Below are 19,161 nucleotides of genomic sequence, written 5' to 3' on the forward strand. Positions count from 1 at the left end.
AAGCATCACGTCGCACAGAGTCCAAGGATACCCTTGATTATTGCTACCTACTAAGATAATTGCCAGACCCATAAGAAATACCCAGGCTATACCAAAGCAAAACACATTCTACACAGGCAGTAATGACTGAAAATTGGCAGGAAGCCCAAAGACACCAAAAATACTCACTCCGCCCAAGCTCTATCCCAGTCTTTTTTTTTTTTTTTTTCCTTGTCTTTAGCTCCCTCCCAAAGCATATGTTGTAAATAAAACGCCAGTTCATCCGAATTGAAAACTCAATTGTACAAGAATCCTCCACTCCTCCTGAAATCAATCTGAGAAAATCTATCCTGTAATATCGCCCTCATCTCCAGTATTCTCCCTCCGATTTCTTTATTGATATGTGTACACGTATGTCTTCGTGAGCAATACAAGCTGTTCCGTGGTATGTGCTCGTAGTAGTTGTTAGTCGGTGCAAGAAGCATTACTAATTTCCTCCCGACATTCTCGCAACCCGCGAGCGAGGAACAATGCCAGAGCGATCAGTAGGATCATTGCCAAGGAGGAAGGACCTGTTTCTCATTTTGATCTCCATTCTGGCATCGTAAGAAGCCTCCGGTGAAAAGACCAGACTTGCCCAGCCTTCGTGTGGCCACACTTCATCAACAGAAATGACCTCTCTAAGTCCAGATCCGTAGCCGCGAGAGCGAAGGCGCAGAGCTCGCTGTCTAATCTCGCAAGTACATCTTGTCGGGGAACCCCTGTTTTCCATATTTTGTATAGACCGTTGAAGGATTTTTTTAGCATCCTTTATATCCTTATACTCCTTATCCATCTTCCACGCCTCATATTCTGTAGCAGGAGAGGTAAAGATCAGAGGGTGTGGTAAGCCCGCGAGCATCCTGTTTTGGGCATAATCGATAAATTGAGAAATGAAGAGGCTCTTCCATGGAACTGTAACCGCTTGAAAGAATGCCGTGTCCACCTAATCAGGCCTGTTAGTAGAACAAAATGTGACTCATGATATTCTCGCATCGCTTACCGGTTGGAATGGATCATGGTTTGAGCCCCAGGGGCTCGGCGGTGCTGGAATCCGATCGTCTGTATCTTGCAGATATAATTTAAGAGGCGGTATCGCATGTTCACTGAAGATTTTGCGCAGCCCCCCGTAGGGGATGAGTGTACGTTCGATACTGCGAATATATACCCGCTTGTGCATTTGGGATGACGCTCGAGTGCGACATATTTTGCGCATGTCCATCATCTCGCAAAACACTGTTTGCACTATTTCCCAGTTTAAGAAGATGTGGATAGAGGCAGCAAATATTGCGGCACCAGAGAGATGTGCAACCAAGTGATAAGAGGCAAGACTACTAGTAGTGAACTTAATAGCCAGTAAATAATAGAAGCAGGTATCAAGGAAGTAAACCGAGGATTGACGTGGTGGATCTGTGCGATATAAGGAGTATGAGCAAGAGTAATATTGAAGATGCTGGAGAACCACTCCAAGAAGCTCGAGTTCTGTTGACCGAACGTACAACGGGGCGTAGTCGAGGGAACGGGCAAGAAAACAACAAACATAGAGGCTGAAATGTTTAATCTTTCCGCGTGTGAGTTAGATAATAATGCTAAGGAAAGGTTTCTGGTGGAGGCTGCGTGCGAACCAACAGAGAATAGACTTTGTGACCAAAAGACAACGATTTCGACCAGCTGAAGAAGCAAAACATTGCCACGGATAGTCAACTGTACTTGTTAAGCCCTCTCCGGACGTAGTACTACGCGTGTATTAGCACAAAGAGAAACTAGAATTCATCACAAGGCGCTTTAGCAAAGAATGCTCTGTCTAGCGTTACGCGCTTGTGAGATAGGCTTCGCCTCGCTGGTTGATTGTGCGTGGGATCGTGGACATTGGGCAAAGCTAAAGACGAGTGAAACCATTTGTATCTTGATGCAGAGAGGCTAATAAAAGGTCAAAATCGGCATCGGAAAACTTACAGAAAGTATAACAGCACAGGTTCTTCGCCCAGAGCAAAGTTGGTGGTGCGTCCAAGAGAGGATAGCAAAAGAGTTGGCAATCTGCAAGAGGGATGACCAAACAAAGAAGCAAAAAACCGCACAACAAAAAGAGGAAATGATGCGAGAGTGATGAATGAGTTGAGTTTTTTCAGAGCGGTGCCTGCCAGTTGAAGCTCTGCCTGACCGCTCTTCAGATGATAAAGTTTCTGCAGTGGCATTTCCAACGTCTTTTATTTTCTCTCTGTTTATGTTAATTCATGGCTCTAAAGTGCCTGTTTGCGTGCCAACTTCTTGCCCCTATTGTGCAGTCACTTTTGTAAACAGAAATACATCTAGTCTGCGGCACAGACCCCTGAAGCAAGCAAACACAACGGGCATATACAGCTGCTACAAAGCATGGACACAGACGTCACATCAAACGCCATCCATCACAACGTGAAATTACAGACGCGGAGTTGCAGATAGGAATAAACCACCCTCCACTTAAGTGTAGCCACCGGTTCGAGCATGGTCAATCTGTCAGTGGCTGTTGAAATGAACATGAAGCCATTAATGATCCTAGACTTGCCATATAAAGGCTATTCACAAAACACTCATTCTATATAAATAAAACTCCCCAGCTTCATCAGCAGGGTATCAACATGAAGAATAAACACCAAGCACTCCCAATATTTCGCTAGCATGCCCAGAGCCCACAAAAGACCCAACTCAACGCAAATCATCTCTCCACAAAAACTTTCTCCAGCTACCAATAACGTTAATCATCATAGCTCATCTCGAGTAAAAATCCTTCAACTTCTAAAAGTTTCCAATCCAAGCGTTCAACACCATTTCATCTTCTTCCAGGCTAGCCTCCCTCTATTGAGCGTCTAGCTCCGATCATCTTTCTTCAAGAACATTTCCAGGACGACTCGCTCTCGATCCCTTTTCGCTCTGTCCTTGTCGTCGCTCGTCCGGAACAGCAGTGGGCTCACTAATTCGGCGTATCTCCTCTCCCGCGTCCTTCTCTTTCTAGCTGCCTCAGTTTCATTAGGGCGGAAACTCAATCGTCGGGTCAGCGCCCCACGAACAGGCGGCGGCTGGGTGGCCGGACTTAGTTCAGCCACCACACGGGCAAGGGTCGCCGTCAGAAACACAAATGCAATATTGTGGGATGGGGAAGTTGAAAGCGAGTCCAGAATGTGGTTCTTCACATCGGGCCATGCGTTTACAGGTGTCGACGTAAGATTAGGCAATTCTATTGAGAGCTTGGCCCAAAGGTGCGGTGGGATGAGTCCGTCCATTAGAGACGCGAGGAACAAAAGCAAGACGGAAGAGTAAATCTCCAGCTTTTGTGTTGACAAGAGCTCCACGGGCAGAGCGTCTGCTAGAGGCGAATGGCTGTCTAGGGCTGATATCAATGCTGCTTTCAAAGTATCTTGTTTGGTGGCTTCCACCGTCCAGGTCGAAGGGTCTAATGGCCAGCCAGGATCCCCCGGGATGGTCAGTTCCTCAAGCATCGCTTCGTCGGCTACACATCGCTCAGCCATGGTTTGTATGGCTTCGGTAAGCTTGAATAGTTCTCGTGGCGCGGAGCAGTGCACGTCCCAGTCGTACGTGATGGTCCCTTGAATATTGTTATCTTTGATGAACTTTCTGATTCCGTATTCCGGTACTCGAATAAGCTCATCGATCGATCTTCCAAAACAACTTGGGAGCCACGTTCCGTGTACCGGCACAAAGTGGTCTTTCCCACCCTCGACACGCAATACCAACACCTCATCAAGCTTGCAGCTGGCGTCATTTAGCGCCCGAACATGTGAGATCTCCGAAACTCGAGCCTCAATGACGGCCATTACTGTCTCGCCAGGTTCAAGGGTCACTGGCGGTCCTAGCGTGGCCTTGTGTCCATCATCGTCAGGCCGGTGGAACGACGTCTTTAACCATTTTGCTGCATTTGATTCCTCCTCATTGGACTGCGCTTCGTTGAGGAACTCGAGGCTGGCTACAGCACTACTAGTATTGGCAATGGTTATGAGGCAAGAATGCGTCTCGAAAAACCCTACTTCGCCAAAGTCAACAGCGCCATCTGTCTGGCCGTGGCCGCCTTCTACGATGAGAGTAACGCCAGGCCGACCTTCGTTCTCGGCTCGGTCCAGCTCAAAAGCAATCTCTGCATGGATCTGTGCCTTCTTTTCTGGGTCAACAGTGTCGTAGTTGAGAGTAAAAGTGGAAACAACCGGCTTGTGGTCCGAAGATGTGACTCGCTGGAACGAGTTGTAAAACTCTAGAGAGATGTTGTCTTGTGAACCATCATCGAATGCCTCCCCATCATCATTTTCATCGTATTCGTCGTATTCATCATATGCCTTATCATCAGCGGTGGCAGCCTTTGGAGGCAGGTCTTCTCCATCAGTGTCAGGATCGTAGCTGAAGAGAACATCATCATCCTCTTCAATCCCTCTTGCTCTCATCTCTTCGTCTTTCCGTTTGGCCTCTCTCAAATCCTGTAATTTCTTCTCATGCACCTCTCTGTCCTTGCGGGTTCTGTAAAGGATTCGATCGCACCAGCTTGGCGCCCTCTGCTTCTCGCTCGTATCGAATAAGCCGAATGTACCGACGTCGTATTTAAAAGTTGGTAAAAATGAGATGGGTCCTTCTCTCCACCCGTCATGGAACAGTTTCTGTTTTGCGATGACTCGCCTCAGCTGGTCATGCGGTAACAGTGAATCGATGGTTGCTTGAAGAGATGCTGGATCTTGGCTAGGATCGTCTGGGAAGTCATCTTCGAAGTCATCTGGATCCGGCAGCGAACTGGATGAATCAAAACTCTGATCAAAGCTGTGGTCTTGAGAATGTAGTGACGACATTGTGGTTGTCTCATCATCGCTTTCAGATGTCCTCGTGACTATAATTCCATCGCCGCCTTCTATAGGCACCGGGGTCTTGTCGTTGCTCAGATCGTACTCCCCTCGAGCATGTAACGTTAGGAGCCTTCTGATATCGTCTCCTGGAAGGCCGTCTAGGCGGAAATTCAAATCTCCAAACCAGAATGCATAGTCTTCGTCCCCAATCCTGTCTCCGTCATCATCAGACACGCCACTAATCACCACCGGGTCGAATTGCGTCTTGGATACGATCTGCCCTACATCCCAGCACCGTCTGTCAAGCGATGCTGCATCTGCGCCACTAGCGAGATGGCAATTGACAAAGAGGAGCTTTGTAGTTTCTCCCAATACGATGCGCGTTGCTACAGCCCCTTTGTTCCCAAAGTAGCCGAGGAGGCCTGTTCCGACCTGCCGAGTGGAAACATTGCTGATGGTGGGAGCAATCGCGGGAGAGGCGTAAACCAAGAGCAGCAGCCCCGTCATTTGCTCGGATACGACCAGCTGGTATCCTCGAGGTATTGCCGCTTCCGCCGCGGCAGTCCATTTTTCCAGGGGCCCATTGTCGACGTATATTCGGCTCATGTACTCTCCAGTCCGACTAAGGTCCACCACCTCTTGCAGTCCCAGAACATAGAGATCAAAGCCCTCACCACTCTCCAATTCTACTGGCCTATGGTCTTTGTCGTCCGGCTCGGCTGGACGCTGCGAGGGGCCATCTCCTGAGATGTCGAGTCTGGAGATGGCTTCGCCAGTTTCGAATTCTTCGGTAAACCAGCTCGCAAGGTCCTTATCGGTTCCTGTGCACGCCGCCACATTCCAAGTGCCCACTTTGATGCGGATCGTGCTCGGGCGAAGATATTCGGAGCGACGAGTCAGGACAGCTCTGGCCAGTGACTGGGGGACTCCAACGTCAACAGGCTCAGACTCGACGGACTGGTCTCGTGCGGGCCCTTCCATTGTGTAATACGACGATGTCGACAAAGAGGAAGACCGTTGAATGCGGCGTCGCTACCTCTCAAAGTCGTGGATCTTCTTGCCACAGCCTGGCTGCTAGATCATGGTGCGGCAGCAGCGGTTGCGATTGCGACGCAGGCAATGGAGTCCAGCGTAAGGCGGCCGCATATACTGCAGTATATAGCTATACACTCCGTAGACTCGTAAGAATAATGCAATCTGATATAATGGAAAGCTGAGTGAGTGGTAACGGGTTCGATGCTGAATTCCGGCTGGTCATACGGTTCCCTAGAACTGCCAGGCGCAGAAGATGCAGCAATTGGAGTTGAGCAAGCTATCGTTGCAACGACAATGTCGCCTGAGAGCTCGCGTCATGGAGTCCTCGGCTGCTAGGCTCTTATCGATAGCGCATCTTTAGCAGCTATTCGCCCCTCTTAGGCCGGTGCTAGGCACTGCTGTTAGTAGCTCCCGCCAGCATCAACGTCAACATCAGCTTCCAAACCACAGATCCGCATGCGCAAATACGGCGATATCGTCATTTCCAATACTCGTCAAGCCACAGCTCTTCTGTGCTACATCCAAAATCTTGTTTTATCTCTTCTCTTGCGACAACCACACAGCCTCCCCTGCTGCCAGCAGAGACAGTTCCAGAGCATCATATCGTGGCAGAGTGTCATCCAGCTCTCATCCATTCGCATTCTTCTATCCACAGTGTCCTTCCAGGAGGGAGACAGAAACATATCCATCATGAGCAAGCCAACGCCTAGAAAGTCGCGGCACAACCGCCATCCCTCAAATCGCATCCCCGCCATATCCGACTACGAATCCGACGCCGCAATCACAACATCCAGATACGAGGCCCCGCCGCCGCGAACCAACACCGAGCTCAACCTATCCGTCCTACAGCGCTATTTACCGTCCATAAGCAGGATCTTGAGCATCGCTGCTAACGCTGTGGTCTACACATTCGATAACGCAAGCCAAGGCTGGGAGAAATCCGGCATCGAGGGCACCATGTTTGTTTGCGCGCAGACGCCACTGCCAGAGGACCCTGACCACCGCCCTCGGGCTTGTGTCTTTGTTCTAAGCCGTCGTGGTCTTGACAACGTAATCGTCGATTTGGCGAGGGTGGGCCATGTTGAAATAGCGGGGGAGCTGGTGATTCTCAAAGTCGAAGGTCATCGGGAAGAGGGCGAGAAGGTCGTTGGACTGTGGATCCACAACGACGAGGAGGGAACGAGGGCTACGAACGGAGCCATCATCGAAGAGAGCTGGAAGATTGCCCGTGCTGCGGGGACTGTATCAAATGAAGGCCCAAGGCCAGAGGCTGGTCCGGCAATGCAGGCTATTGGCCGTCCTCTAACGCTCAACGAGCTATTTGGGAGACAACAGGCGGCTGGGGGGAGCTGAGCGTATACAAGTCACAAGAAATTGTTTGACACTGTAGTTACCCAATGTGTAACAGACTTGACGACTTTTCTCGATAGAGGGCATTGAGCGAGATATGGCTACTACTTGGCGGAAAAGAGAGGAATCGGCAACTGCTAAACAATCAATCTACCACAAGAGACAGAAGCATTGTTCCAAGAAATACACCAGAAGCCTTCGCTCGAAGCTGCTTCATCGCTGCACATGCTGGAAGGGCTTGAATATGAATAATCTCATTATACGGAACATAGCGCCATTCAAAAGGCATGCTTCCGGCTCGAGCAAGCATTGGTCTATCCATAGACTCATCCTGAGCAACCAATATCTAGATAACATTAAATTAACAACGTTCCAATCAACCCATACGCCGGCAGCTTGTAATTCGCAAACTCCTCGTTTCCTAATCACGTCTCCATGATCCACAAAAATTTCTTTTCTTTTAAATGTCTTGATACCTGTCCAATTATACCGTTCCGCTAATGCTCAGCTCGCGAATCTCCTGCAGAACCTGCTCTACTCTTGCATCCAGATGACCCTCTGCGTACTGGTCTCTGGTGTCTGCGTCAAGATACTGCTGTACCTGTGCCATACGCGAGTAGGCTTCCGCACAGAACCGAAGCTGGATCTTGACGAGAGCTTCGAAGCTGGGATCCAGGTAGGGTACACGCAGGTCGATTAGCTGCGGCAGTTCAGTGGTAAGCTGCTCATTCAGCTGCTCGTACACAGCTTTTGCCATTTCCAACTCCTTTTCCGTGCGTGGCAGCTTCGTGGCGTCTTTATCCGGCTTCTCGACAAGCTTTTTCACCTTGGCGCGGAGGGCATCGTAGTCGAGGAGTTTGTGGGAGCGCTTCTTGATACATTCATTGACGTCGGGGAAATAGGCACAGAACCGGCCAATGGGCTCGAGCACGGTCGTTCGATAAGGTCCGTCGAGAGCTTTGATGGTCTCAGCGTCGAGGTCTTCCACCGCTTGCTTGTAGCTTCTGCTGACGCCGTCCTTCGCGCCCGAGTCACCGTAAAACGCATCTATCGTCTCGGCAATTCTCATCTGTGAAGCTGTCATGGCTGTTGGTTTTTTTCCACAAAGAATTAGCATGAGGTCCGGCATCTTCGGTCATGACGACATTGTGTCTGCATACCTCTCAACGAGTCTAGGTAGCCCTTAGATTCCTTCTGCAGCCGTAGTGAGGCTGTCTCCATTGTCCTAAACCGCCTGCATGTTGGTCAGCATGTGCCGTCTCTCGCAGGCCTCTTGTTTGCTCAGCTTCACCTTTCCTCAACCTCATAATCTCGATCGTTTGTCTTCTCCACATGCCCTGCAAAGACCCAGGTTAGAGCGGCGCCCAATACACTATACGCACAAATCCCAAGCAGCGCAGCTCACCCGTCTTCATCATCACCTGCGTCGTCGCACGGTTCACATTCTTCTTGAAGCCTATAGCACAATGTCAGCCCCTCGCACCTCTGTCAGCGGGGCATCCGCAAGCTCCGTACCCGCCCACGACATGGTGATTATTAGTCCTTCTTTCTAATTAGGATGACTGATGTGTTCTCTTCTATCACTTGTATCGGGGATATCGAGATCGCTTCGCTGGTGGACGTTGCTTCGAGCTGTTGGCGGCAGATGACGGGGAAAGGAGTTTGCGACAAGCAGCCAGAAGTGACGACCAAGCCGGGGGCAGCGCAGCCACGATGTGCTGCGCCCAATGGGCTCATCGACGTCAGCGACCACAGGCACAGCCACACCTGGAAACCGCCTCCCTCACGTGAGCCCGGCATAGACGCCAACGCCGATTTTTCTTCCAAATCCGTCTAACCCGGGCAATTTGATTTGCAAGCCAGACGGAATTGGTGTGGATTTTTTGAGTTTTGGTTTGTGCGGGAGAAGCATGTTCAACCCTCGGTTTCTCGTCATCAGCCTTGGGAACCCGCTGCCAAAGTACGAGAGCCTGCATTCGGCTGGCCATTTTGTCCTCAATGGCCTCACGAAAGCTCTGCAACAGCCAGCGTTCCGCGAGGTGACGCTTGGTCGACAGTCTTATCTAGTATCCCAGGGATCGAAATACATTCTTGTGCAATCTCCAACTTATATGAATGTCTCGGGAGGGTTTGTGGCCAGTGTATGGCAGGATACAGTCAAGAAATACGGCTCTGAGTCTCTTGGTCTGGTGATAGTTCACGACGAGTTGGAGAAGGATCTGGGAGTTGTCAAGCTGATTCCCTGGGACCGCAGCCCTCGGGGTCACAACGGCATCAAAAGTGTTAGGTCATCACTTTCGCCGAAAAAGTATCCGGATTCACTGTTCGCTCGAATTGCCGTTGGCATTGGCCGACCCGAGGAAAGGGATGCGGCTACAGTGAGTCGCTATGTACTCAAAAAGATATCTCGCGAAACCCGGACAACATTAGAGGAAGACACCCCTTGGGATGTCGCAAAGTGCCTCATAGAACTGGAGAACCAATGGAGAAACGAGATTCTGGGAGGCTCGGGAGGAAACGTAGAACCATGAGTGGCGTTCTTTGCCTGCTTAGACTTCGTGATCTATTCAAGGCAGCAAATAAGGGCACATCACTCCCTACAGTACAAGAACTGCATCTTTTGCCGTCAGAGCATTGCATCCAAAGAATATGGCTACCGATAGAAGCTTGACGGCACTAATGGTAGAAGAACAATCCGTCGAGATGGACACGCCACGCAGCACAGGAGCTTGGCCAGAATTTACTGAGAAACAGATTTAGGGACATCTGTTTTCATGATGTATGCTGCCGTATAAAGTATGGCGAGTCTCCAGCCAAGGTGGGATAGCCGAATCTCAGCAAAGGTTTAAGCTACTAGGAATTGGTGAAATTTATGCTACCAAACAACTTTTCGCATCAAGTCGGTGCCTTTTCTTTTCACGTTCTCGTTATCGAATATATCAACTTGAAGCCGTGCCTTTCTAGTGTTCGCAACATCGCTGTTCTGTGCTTAAAGCAGTCTGAGAATTCGTTGATATTGGGGGCTTGGAGGATGCGCCACGGCTATGGCTACAGCTCCGACAATCCGGGACGATTGACAAACAGACGTACAACGCGCATGTGAAAGCAAAGTCAATTGGTTCGGCTCGATTCAGCTTCGCCTACATGAGCGAATTATACATTTACAGGCTCCCTTACTCATCCCGACGGCGGACGCTATTCGTCTTCGTTCAAATGGCTAACAATGCTTCCTATCTGTGCCGAACAGTATTTGGTTTACCCGGAAAGTACGGGGAACCTGGGATATCGAGGCATCAAAGCTGAGAGAGCCATCAGGCACAGCTTCACCACGCTAAGACCAGCCCAAAGTGCGCCCCCCACAAGCGCCACTCCAAGAGATAAGGAATGTCGCCCAATCAACGACCCCAGACGGGAGCGTCATGGGCATTATCTGGCTGGGGTGCCATGCGTCTAAGTGAGCGTCTACGCCAGACAGGGAATAGATTCCGTGGTCCTAACAGCAGAGGCTTGAGGATTGATGCCACTGATAAGAACCATGTTGTGTGTAAGACAACAGCGGATAAGCACAAATGGCTTTGCGTAAAGCCTTCTGACTATCTGCGGTTCACAGATGAGATGCGCATTCATTATCAGTCGCCTTTTATGGGGGCAATTCCAAATCTCTCTTTTGAGTGTGTCTCAGATCTGGTGCATGAGATGCTGTTCTGTACCCTCCTTTTGCGATAGCTCGCTTTGCCTGGTACTGGGTGGAGTTATCCATGCTGAGGTTCATGATGTGCTATAATGGGGTGCGGCCTAGCAATGCAACATCGCACTGCAGGTTCGCGCATCTATATCTCTTCGATACCATGGAATAGACTCTTGAGATGTCTCTCATCTCATCTGTTGGTACGCGTAACCTTGCAGCTGGTGTGACCGATCGAGAAGGGGGTGCCATCTGAGAGACAAAAGGCGCACCACTCCTTGCGACAACTTATACTTCACTCATTATACAATAAGTATGCTTGCATACTATGAAGAGACATGATCACCCGAGGAAAGGATTTGTTCTCAGGCTATCAGACTTTCCAGTGATTACCGACAGTTGAATGGGGAAAATTGTCCGTCATCAGCTAGTACTTTTTCACCTACTCCAACCCAGCCTGCCCTTGGCACGCAAGAGATAAGCCTCCCAGATAAGCATCGACCTAATATGGCACCGACAGCCTGGACGACCTGTGGGAGTCGTGTCACTTATCTATGTGGCTTCAACCCCGGACACTACTGTGAGATGCTGCACCAATAAGTCTCCATGCATTGCAAGGGCGATAAGCTCATTTGAGAGGCGCAACTCGCAGCCCGATTCCAAGCCGTACCTTTTCTGATGTGGGAGACTATTGGGCCTCATTGAGCTAGTGCTTCACAGCCCTTTATACTACATGGCGGCGTGGGATGGGACGCCGTTAGATCCTGATGGGCTGCTATTCATCAAGTGATACAACTCTAATCTATACGAGCTGAGAGCCATGCGGAATAAGTCGGGGGGGCCCAAGGACCCTGCGCAGAGCTGATGGATTGAGTGTGTGTGCCTTGAGCTTACAACTGGGGGAACTATATATCATCCCATCCCCTTATCTCAGCTGTCTTTTTATCACCTGTTGTTACATTTCTTTCTCACCCTTCTGGTGCTTTTTCTTTCTCTTAGTTGTGGTTGACACTGGGAGTAAAGCGAGTCTACAATCGATTAAACACCAAGGAAAGAGACCGACATTGGACAACACCATATTGGCAATCAGATTTGAACAAACGAAACATCGCCATGGCGTCAGTCGTTCCTTATAACGGCACCATAGGGAAGGCAGACTCCGGCCACTCGACCGGAGTCAGCGACCTCAACATTTTCTACGACGTACGCTTTCATCTTTTGATAAACAACAATCTGCCAAATCAAACACTAACAAACCTCCCCATGATATAGACCGGCCATATGACATGGATCACCGTCAGCTCTGCCCTTGTGCTTCTCATGATTCCCGGCGTGGGTTTCTACTACAGCGGTCTTGCCCGCCGCAAGTCGGCCCTCTCACTCCTCCTCCTCTCCATGGTCTCCGTGGGAGTCATCAGCTTCCAGTGGTTCTTCTGGGGATACTCACTCACCTTCTCACGAACTGGAAATGCGTTCCTCGGCGATCTCACACAGTTTGGCTTGATGAAGACGCTGGCCCAGCCCAACGGCTCCGCCAACTTGCCTGACATCTTGTTCTGTCTGTACCAGGGCATGTTTGCCGCTATTACGTGAGTTGTCTCTTAAAAACACTCTTTAATAGAGAACCCGAAATTGAAAATCAACTAACATAACAAACACACAGCCCTGCCCTCGCTATCGGTGCCGTCGCTGATCGCGGCCGCATGCTCCCCGCCATCGTCTTCATGTTCATCTGGTCCACCGTCGTCTACGACCCCATCGCCTACTGGACCTGGAACGCCAACGGCTGGCTCGCCAAGCTCCCCAACTACGACTTCGCCGGTGGCGGCCCCGTCCACATGTCCTCAGGAGCCTGCGCCCTGGCCTACAGCATCATGTTGGGCAAGCGCACCGGCTACGACAAGAACCGCGGTCTGCCCTACCGCCCACACAGCGTTACCAACGTTGTCGTCGGCACCGTCTTCCTCTGGGTCGGCTGGTTCGGTTTCAACGGTGGCTCGGCCTTGGGCATGAACCTCCGCGCTATCATGGCCTGCTTCGTCACCAACTTGGCTGCTTCGGTCGGTGGCGTCACATGGATCTTGCTGGATTATCGTCTGGAGAAGAAATGGAGCACGATTGGATTCTGTTCAGGGGCTATTGCTGGCCTCGTGGCGATTACTCCTGCGTCTGGTTATGTTACTCCTTGGGCCAGCTTCATCATTGGCATGGTTGGCGCCATCTGCTGCAACTTTGCTACCAAGCTCAAGTTCCTCATTGGCGTTGACGATGCTCTTGACATTTTCGCCGTCCACGGCATCGGTGGAATGGTCGGTAACATCTTGACCGGCATCTTCGGAACGTAAGTCTTTTTTCCAAACTCTCTTATTTTATGACAAAAAAAAGAGGAATTCATCACTAACTTCTCTCTCTCTCTAGCTCCTCCATCGCCGACCTCGACGGCTCCTCCTACCCCCCGATCGGCTGGGTCAACGGCCACTGGGTCCAGCTCGGCAACCAACTTGCCGGCGTCTGCGCCGTCTTCGGCTACTCCTTCACCCTCTCCTGCATCATCCTCTTCCTCATGAACCTCATCCCGGGCCTGTCCCTGCGCGTCAACGCCGAGGACGAGGACGTCGGCGTCGACGACTGCCAGCTCGGCGAGTTCGCCTACGACTACGTCGAGATGAGGAGGCACGTCCTGGACGGCGAGGTCCTCTCCACGCCGGCCGTCATGAGCAGCAGCTCGAGCACGGCGGAGAAGCACTCTGCCGAGAAGATGCCCGTGGGGATGGTCTAAGGCAGAAAAGGGTGAGGAGGAAAAGGGAGTTTTGTTTCGAACATATACACTGCAAATTTAATAGGGAATATGGAATGGGAGTACATAATTTATTTTGCTTCTTTAACTGGCGGGTAAGGCGGAGGATGAAAATTATGATATTGATACCATTTTTACAGCACTTTATAGTTTTGTGCAATTAGACATGTACATCTGCAATAAATACATATATATAAAGAGTGCCATATCTATCGTGAATGTCTTACATCATATCAACCTAAATCAAGCATCAGTAAATATATACATGAGACTAACTTCTCGGTTCACACGCATTAGACAAACTGACTACAGCCCCAGTCATTGTATAACATGAAAAAAAAATCAATTGTCGCATTACTATATCACTCCGTCTAATAATATGATCCATTCTCTCTCACTTTCCATCACGCCCATCGAATCCGTTATTCACAGGTTCGTCCCATGCATGTGCCTTATTTCCCATCGTGCCATTTCACCTATCCATCCATTCCATGATACAATGAAAAAAGAGAGAGGTAGACAGTGAAACGAGCATGACAACGTATCTCATTCCCGACACTCCCACAGCCGTCGTAGTTTACTACACAGATCTCCCGTTCTCTCTCTTCATACACGACGTAGCCGAGTCAGTATCAGTGTTAACCTTCCTAGAACAATAATCCTGTCAAAAAAAAAAAGTGAAAAAAAAAAAAAATCCTCCATTTGCCTCCTTTGTCAGAGGCAATTATGCCACGGTGCCTCTATCCCAGCAGCGTAGCTCATCAAGTCGCAACAGCTGCATAGCCGTCTTGTATCAGCTCTTGTAGCCGATTTGAAGTGTCCCTATGCGAGTATGTGTGATTGAGCTCCCTATCTGAAAGCGTATCACAGCTTGATGTAAATTAAATTCCGAACCAAGACCGATTTTGCACCACGTAACCCATGCTGTCATCATGCACGCCAAACACTAAGAAACTCCATGGCTGCGCTGTAAAGTAGAATACTATTCCCATGCATCGTGAAAAAAGGGGGTATGTTGCGAATAGAGAAGCTTCAAATCTCAGGGGTTATAGCGGTGAAAGTGCTCCCTCGGTCGGATTAACGATTCAACATTTTTTTTGTATCCCCTTCTATCTGCTATACCCATTAACCAATGAGTTCAAGGTATGACGAATCGTAAAATTGTTTCAGAAGATACTCCAAAAGAATTTAGTTTGCTTCGCCTTGCTGTTCATCTGGCGGCGCTCTCGTTGGCTGGTGCATGGTGACGGTACTAGCACCTGCTGCTGAGGAGCCTGCAGCGGGTGAATTGCCCTGTCGAGAGACCGAGGGTTGTGATAAGCCTGCTACACTGGCGTGCTGGGCATTGGCGCTTTGAGAACCAGATGCCATCCCGTTTGCAGGATTGCCAAACGGAAATGTCCTGGGCAATGCAAAGTCATCGTTTTCTGAAAGGAGCAGCTCCATTTCCGCACTTGGCCGTGGCTGGAACGGGCGATTAAGCATGCCGGCGAGGAAGTTCGACGAGGAGGTGGCGGTTGGCGGTTCTAACGGAGGAGGCACGCCGGGCATGGGGGGCACTATTTGATCCAGGGATGGAAACGCCGGAGGATGTTGCACGTGGAAAGGCAGGTTTTGCTGGGCATCCACGACCATTTCGCCGGTATCTAACCCCTCGAAATCGTTGTCCTCAAAAGCCATTTCGTCGTCAAAGGCCTCGCCTTCCGGAGGCTGCAGAGTAGTGGGGAATGCACCGATTCGACGGGCAGTAAATGCTCTGATATGGCTGGCATATCTCGGATAGAGGCTCTCTCGGAGAGCTTCAAACTGTGGTGATGTGTTCAAGAAATCGCGGAACTTGGATACCATATTTCCAGAAAAGACACAGAAAACGTCTCGCTGGTGCTGTGTAAACTCTGTTTAAAAAGTAAGCACAAATGTTGTTGGCAGTGAGAATAAGGGAAGAGAAATCTAACCTGCTGGTGCTTGTCTGCAAAACGGTTGGAACTCGTCTCGTTGGAAAGCGGCCACGCCAGTCAAGCTGAGATGGGTGAGGCGAGGGCACGAGTTGAGGAGTCTTATGATGCTCTATCTCTTGCATTAGCTTAACCATACAAATATTTTCTTGCCGCATGGAGTATGCTGCTTGAAAGGGGCAAAGGAGGAAACATACAGTGAGAGTCAAATTAATACAGTAGCTGAGATGCACACGCTCCAAGCTTGGAGAGAAATATTCGCCGCCAGCAAACATTCCGTTGGCATCCCTTCTGACACGAGGACGATGAGCGGCCTCGGCAAGCGCAAGGACAGAGGCATCTGTAATACTACTACATTTTACCAGGCCTATGCGCTTCAACTTGGGGAGGCCGGCAAGGCACTTGACCGATGCATCAGTGAGGAGCGTGCAGCATCCCAGGTCAATATACCGTATACGGTTGCAGTGGGTTACCAGACGCTTGACACCATCGTCGGTGATTAGGCTGCAGTGGCCCAGATGGACATAGTGAAGGTTCTTGCCCAGCTTGGAGATGGAGTGGATGGCAGCGTCTGTGATGTTCCGGCACTTGGAGAGCAACAGGTTTCGCAGCCGAGGCGCCGCATCGATAATCTTGGCAACTGCTGCGTCAGTGAGGCGACTGCAGGAGGTCAAGTCGAGAATCCGCAGGTGCTCATAGAGTTGATTCGGCGGTAGGGAGAGAAAAGCTTCGTCGCCGATCAGTTCGCAGTTAGCGAGCCGGAGCTCGCGTAGGCTGTGTCCCTTGGACATGAGGGCCGTAATGGGGCCATTTCCGATCTGGACGCACTGGTGAAGATCGATTTCAAGGATGTTTCTGCAGTTGTCGGCAAAGGCGAGCACTGCATTATCGCGCAGTTGGATGCATTCGTTTAGTTTAAGCTACAACAGACAAGAAATTGGGGTCAGCATGTCATAGAATGTGACAAGAAAGGAAGGGGGGTTTCGCAGGGGAGGAGTGGAACGAATATATATATATATTGTGTGTGTGTGTATGTGTGTGTGTGTGTACATATACTCACCCTCTTGATGTACTTGCAGTTCTGTGCTAGGGTAAGCAGGCTGTCGTTGGAGATGTTGTCGCAGCCCGAGATGTTGAGGCCCTGGAGACGCTTGCAGTGGCTAGCAATGGCGTTGATGGATCGCTCAGTAATGTGCTTATCGTTGGAGATGTCCAAGGCCAGCAAGGACGAGCTGTTCTCGACAAGAGCAATCAAGCCTGTGTCGGTCAGGCCGCGACAGTTAGTCAGCGTCAGGCGCTCCACCCTGGAGCAAACGGCGAGAGGCATGACGCTGCCGTCGTTGACCTTATCGGCGAGGGCGGCAAGGTTGAGCCGCTTGATGAAATCACGGTAGTGGAAGTAAGGCTGCTCCAGGCCCAGCGTCTGGCAGATGCTGCGGTGGTTCCCCCAGTTGGAGCATGCAGGCCGGTGCCATAGCAGGTCGACGGCGTTTCTGGCCCATCGCTTGGAGACGAGCATGCAGTGGTACAGGTCCGAGGTCGAGCCCAGCTTGGAGAAGACGCCGATAAGGATCTCGTTAGGCAGCCTGTTGACCGGCGGCCAGCAGGTGTCGTCGACTTGCATGTCCTGGAAGTTGGGCACGCCAAGGGAGGACTGGGAGTCATTGGCAACCAGGAAGAAGTCGGACTCTTCGTTGTCGGCCGGGGCGGGCGAGTTTGTGGATGAAGAGGAGCGAGAGTCCTCCCTTCCCGAGCCGGCACCGGGTTCTAAGGTGGCCATGGCTATTTCTTGATGGGTTTAGCAGCAGACGGCCGCGTGCCTGCCGAATTCAGGCTCGGATTCTGTGGGAAGACAATATTCGCACGCTGGGCACATATAACAGCAGGCAAAGGGAGGGTTGCCGTACTGCTGCTTCTGACGATGGTGCCGAGAGGGAGAGGAACAAGTCGCGGGGTTTCGATCGGCCGCCGTCTCTCGGGCGGATGCTGGCGATGGACGGAATCGACGCAGGATAGAACAAAGGGGCCGTCGCGATGGTGAAAACGAGGCAGACGGGCGAAGGAGGAGCCCTTGCTGCGGTAAAGGGGGGGTTGTCCGGTTGTCGCAAGGCTTAAGGCTTTCTTTAGGCTTTCCTGTCCGAACACGAAGGGACAACGTCCAGACACACCGACTTCAGGCGTGCGTCGGAATGTCTCACCGGCGGCCGTAGCGAAGAGGGAAGAGCTCAGCACCAGGCGACGAGTGAGAGCGTCTGGCTCGCAGCGTTGGATGACGTCGATCGGGCTTTCTGTTTGGCTGGTCTTTCAGCTCAGCTCGGGCTGAGCGAGTGAGTGTCTGCCGCAAAGACGCTGCTGCTGTAACGGCGCTCCAAGGGAATCGAATCAAATCAGGTCAAGAAACGTGCTGGACCGCAGAAAAAAGGCGCTGGAAGGGCGGAGCGCAGCTGCACGTCTGTGTGGTGGTTGCTGCTGCTGCTGGCCGGAGAAGTGGTTGGTTGGCTGGTCTGCCCGTTGAGGCTGGTGATGGCCTGGTCAGCAGTCGAAGGCGGCAGAACACAAGCCCAGCCCAAGGCGGAGATCAAGACGGTCCGCGTGGGGGCTGGAGATTGGGGCGCCGGGGCGCTATAAGGGCGCTGTAAGTGGTGCGCTAGCGGTGCTGCAGCACCTGAGGCAGCGCTGTGAGGGCGCTGTTCCACTGCGCCGCAGCTGGCAGAAGCTCCGCAAACAGTGAAACAGCACACTTGGTGGATTAATAAGACAAAACTTGAGATGGAACCTTGGTAGCGCCACTCCATACCTACAATTTAACACAGAGCTCACGACTCATTCAGCTGCTCTAACCACAATCAGAGCACAGAGTCTTGCCTTGTTCTCTCCTCCCTCACCTCGTTCGCTTGCCCCCCTCTCGCCTCGCCAAAAAATCCTCACTTTTTTTTTTCTTTTGCGTCCCAGGGTTGGGCTCCATCCTCACGATTGCTTTCGGTGCAGCAAGGCAGTGGGAGGTACCTCCCGGGCGACCTATCAGCGGCGCCGCCGCCTTGTACTCCGATACCTGACAGAAATAGCGTCAGCTTTGCGCTGCTAGCGGCCCCCATCCCCGCGCTTCAACCAGGAAGAGGTACTCGCTACCTTGTTTTGCTGGTGCAGTGACGGCAGATTGACGCTGATTCAATGTCACTGGTTCGGCCAGTAGCCGCCGCATGCACGTGATGCTGTTCTGAGTTGTGATAGCGGGCATGCAGCTGCATCACAGGTGCCGGTACCTATTATGCCTATTATGCGTGTGCAGCAGCAGCAGCACATGCACATGATCACGATCCTGTTTCTCGATGGTGTTTGAGAGATTTATTATTATTACCGACTCTCCCTGTGTTGTGTTTGCGGTTTGAGACATGGATATGGCGCTGGAGCCGTGGCAAGTTCGAGATTCAGGCCGTGCTGCTAAGAATAGACCCTTGTGGCATGTACTCTCTACATGTACATACTACCTTAGTAGGTTAG

The 19,161-nt window shown here is 51.1% G+C and overlaps 7 protein-coding genes across 7 annotated transcripts; 3 read left to right on the forward strand and 4 right to left on the reverse strand.

Annotated features, from left to right (window-relative positions):
* Positions 1-466: 466 nt before the first annotated feature.
* TrAFT101_009338 (uncharacterized protein) lies at positions 467-1,198 on the reverse strand (the record flags this gene model as incomplete). Its single annotated transcript, XM_024906287.2, has 2 exons — positions 467-964; positions 1,022-1,198. 2 exons carry the CDS (start codon positions 1,196-1,198, stop codon positions 467-469), a joined length of 675 nt encoding a protein of 224 aa, XP_024755302.2.
* A 1,320-nt stretch (positions 1,199-2,518) lies between these two features.
* TrAFT101_009339 (uncharacterized protein) lies at positions 2,519-6,159 on the reverse strand. Its single transcript, XM_024909052.2, has one exon. The coding sequence runs from the start codon at positions 5,817-5,819 to the stop codon at positions 2,865-2,867; it is 2,955 nt and encodes a 984-aa protein (XP_024755301.2). The 5' UTR covers positions 5,820-6,159; the 3' UTR covers positions 2,519-2,864.
* Positions 6,160-6,299: 140 nt separating this feature from the next.
* On the forward strand, positions 6,300-7,647 carry TrAFT101_009340 (uncharacterized protein). The gene has a single exon (XM_024901387.2). The coding sequence runs from the start codon at positions 6,330-6,332 to the stop codon at positions 7,224-7,226; it is 897 nt and encodes a 298-aa protein (XP_024755300.2). The 5' UTR covers positions 6,300-6,329; the 3' UTR covers positions 7,227-7,647.
* On the reverse strand, positions 7,455-8,903 carry HOB3 (BAR adaptor protein Hob3). The gene is made up of 5 exons (XM_024910363.2): positions 8,739-8,903; positions 8,629-8,679; positions 8,515-8,560; positions 8,384-8,457; positions 7,455-8,309 (listed from the first exon to the last, which is right to left on the reverse strand). The coding sequence occupies exons 1-5, from the start codon at positions 8,749-8,751 to the stop codon at positions 7,708-7,710; spliced, it is 786 nt and encodes a 261-aa protein (XP_024755299.1). The 5' UTR covers positions 8,752-8,903; the 3' UTR covers positions 7,455-7,707.
* TrAFT101_009342 (uncharacterized protein) lies at positions 8,782-9,754 on the forward strand (the record flags this gene model as incomplete). Its single annotated transcript, XM_024901403.2, has 2 exons — positions 8,782-9,010; positions 9,087-9,754. 2 exons carry the CDS (start codon positions 8,782-8,784, stop codon positions 9,752-9,754), a joined length of 897 nt encoding a protein of 298 aa, XP_024755298.2.
* A 2,334-nt stretch (positions 9,755-12,088) lies between these two features.
* TrAFT101_009343 (uncharacterized protein) lies at positions 12,089-13,910 on the forward strand. Its single transcript, XM_066128622.1, has 3 exons — positions 12,089-12,497; positions 12,572-13,249; positions 13,327-13,910. Exons 1-3 carry the CDS (start codon positions 12,190-12,192, stop codon positions 13,685-13,687), a joined length of 1,347 nt encoding a protein of 448 aa, XP_065984742.1. The 5' UTR covers positions 12,089-12,189; the 3' UTR covers positions 13,688-13,910.
* Positions 13,911-13,993: 83 nt separating this feature from the next.
* On the reverse strand, positions 13,994-18,203 carry TrAFT101_009344 (uncharacterized protein). The gene is made up of 4 exons (XM_024907121.2): positions 16,721-18,203; positions 15,858-16,580; positions 15,661-15,772; positions 13,994-15,600 (listed from the first exon to the last, which is right to left on the reverse strand). Exons 1-4 carry the CDS (start codon positions 17,438-17,440, stop codon positions 14,894-14,896), a joined length of 2,262 nt encoding a protein of 753 aa, XP_024755296.1. The 5' UTR covers positions 17,441-18,203; the 3' UTR covers positions 13,994-14,893.
* Positions 18,204-19,161: the final 958 nt, after the last annotated feature.

The sequence above is a fragment of the Trichoderma asperellum genome, chromosome 5 (genome assembly GCF_020647865.1).
Source record: "Trichoderma asperellum chromosome 5, complete sequence".
In the NCBI taxonomy this organism is placed as follows: Eukaryota; Fungi; Ascomycota; class Sordariomycetes; order Hypocreales; family Hypocreaceae; genus Trichoderma; species Trichoderma asperellum.

Excerpts from the sequence above, each read along its gene's own strand:
- TrAFT101_009339 (XM_024909052.2), bottom strand. The coding sequence starts at position 5,819 with ATGGAAGGGCCCGCACGAGACCAGTCCGTCGAGTCTGAGCCTGTTGAC.
- TrAFT101_009340 (XM_024901387.2), top strand. The coding sequence starts at position 6,330 with ATGCGCAAATACGGCGATATCGTCATTTCCAATACTCGTCAAGCCACA.
- HOB3 (XM_024910363.2), bottom strand. Across the intron at positions 8,561-8,628 it reads GCAGGTGATGATGAAGACGG|GGCATGTGGAGAAGACAAAC; the intron begins GTGAGCTGCGCT and ends GGGTCTTTGCAG. Across the intron at positions 8,458-8,514 it reads GATTATGAGGTTGAGGAAAG|GCGGTTTAGGACAATGGAGA; the intron begins GTGAAGCTGAGC and ends ACCAACATGCAG.
- TrAFT101_009343 (XM_066128622.1), top strand. The coding sequence starts at position 12,190 with ATGACATGGATCACCGTCAGCTCTGCCCTTGTGCTTCTCATGATTCCC. Across the intron at positions 12,498-12,571 it reads GGCATGTTTGCCGCTATTAC|CCCTGCCCTCGCTATCGGTG; the intron begins GTGAGTTGTCTC and ends ACAAACACACAG. Across the intron at positions 13,250-13,326 it reads TTGACCGGCATCTTCGGAAC|CTCCTCCATCGCCGACCTCG; the intron begins GTAAGTCTTTTT and ends CTCTCTCTCTAG.
- TrAFT101_009344 (XM_024907121.2), bottom strand. The coding sequence starts at position 17,440 with ATGGCCACCTTAGAACCCGGTGCCGGCTCGGGAAGGGAGGACTCTCGC. Across the intron at positions 16,581-16,720 it reads ACTGCAAGTACATCAAGAGG|CTTAAACTAAACGAATGCAT; the intron begins GTGAGTATATGT and ends TGTCTGTTGTAG. Across the intron at positions 15,601-15,660 it reads TTGCAGACAAGCACCAGCAG|AGTTTACACAGCACCAGCGA; the intron begins GTTAGATTTCTC and ends CTTTTTAAACAG.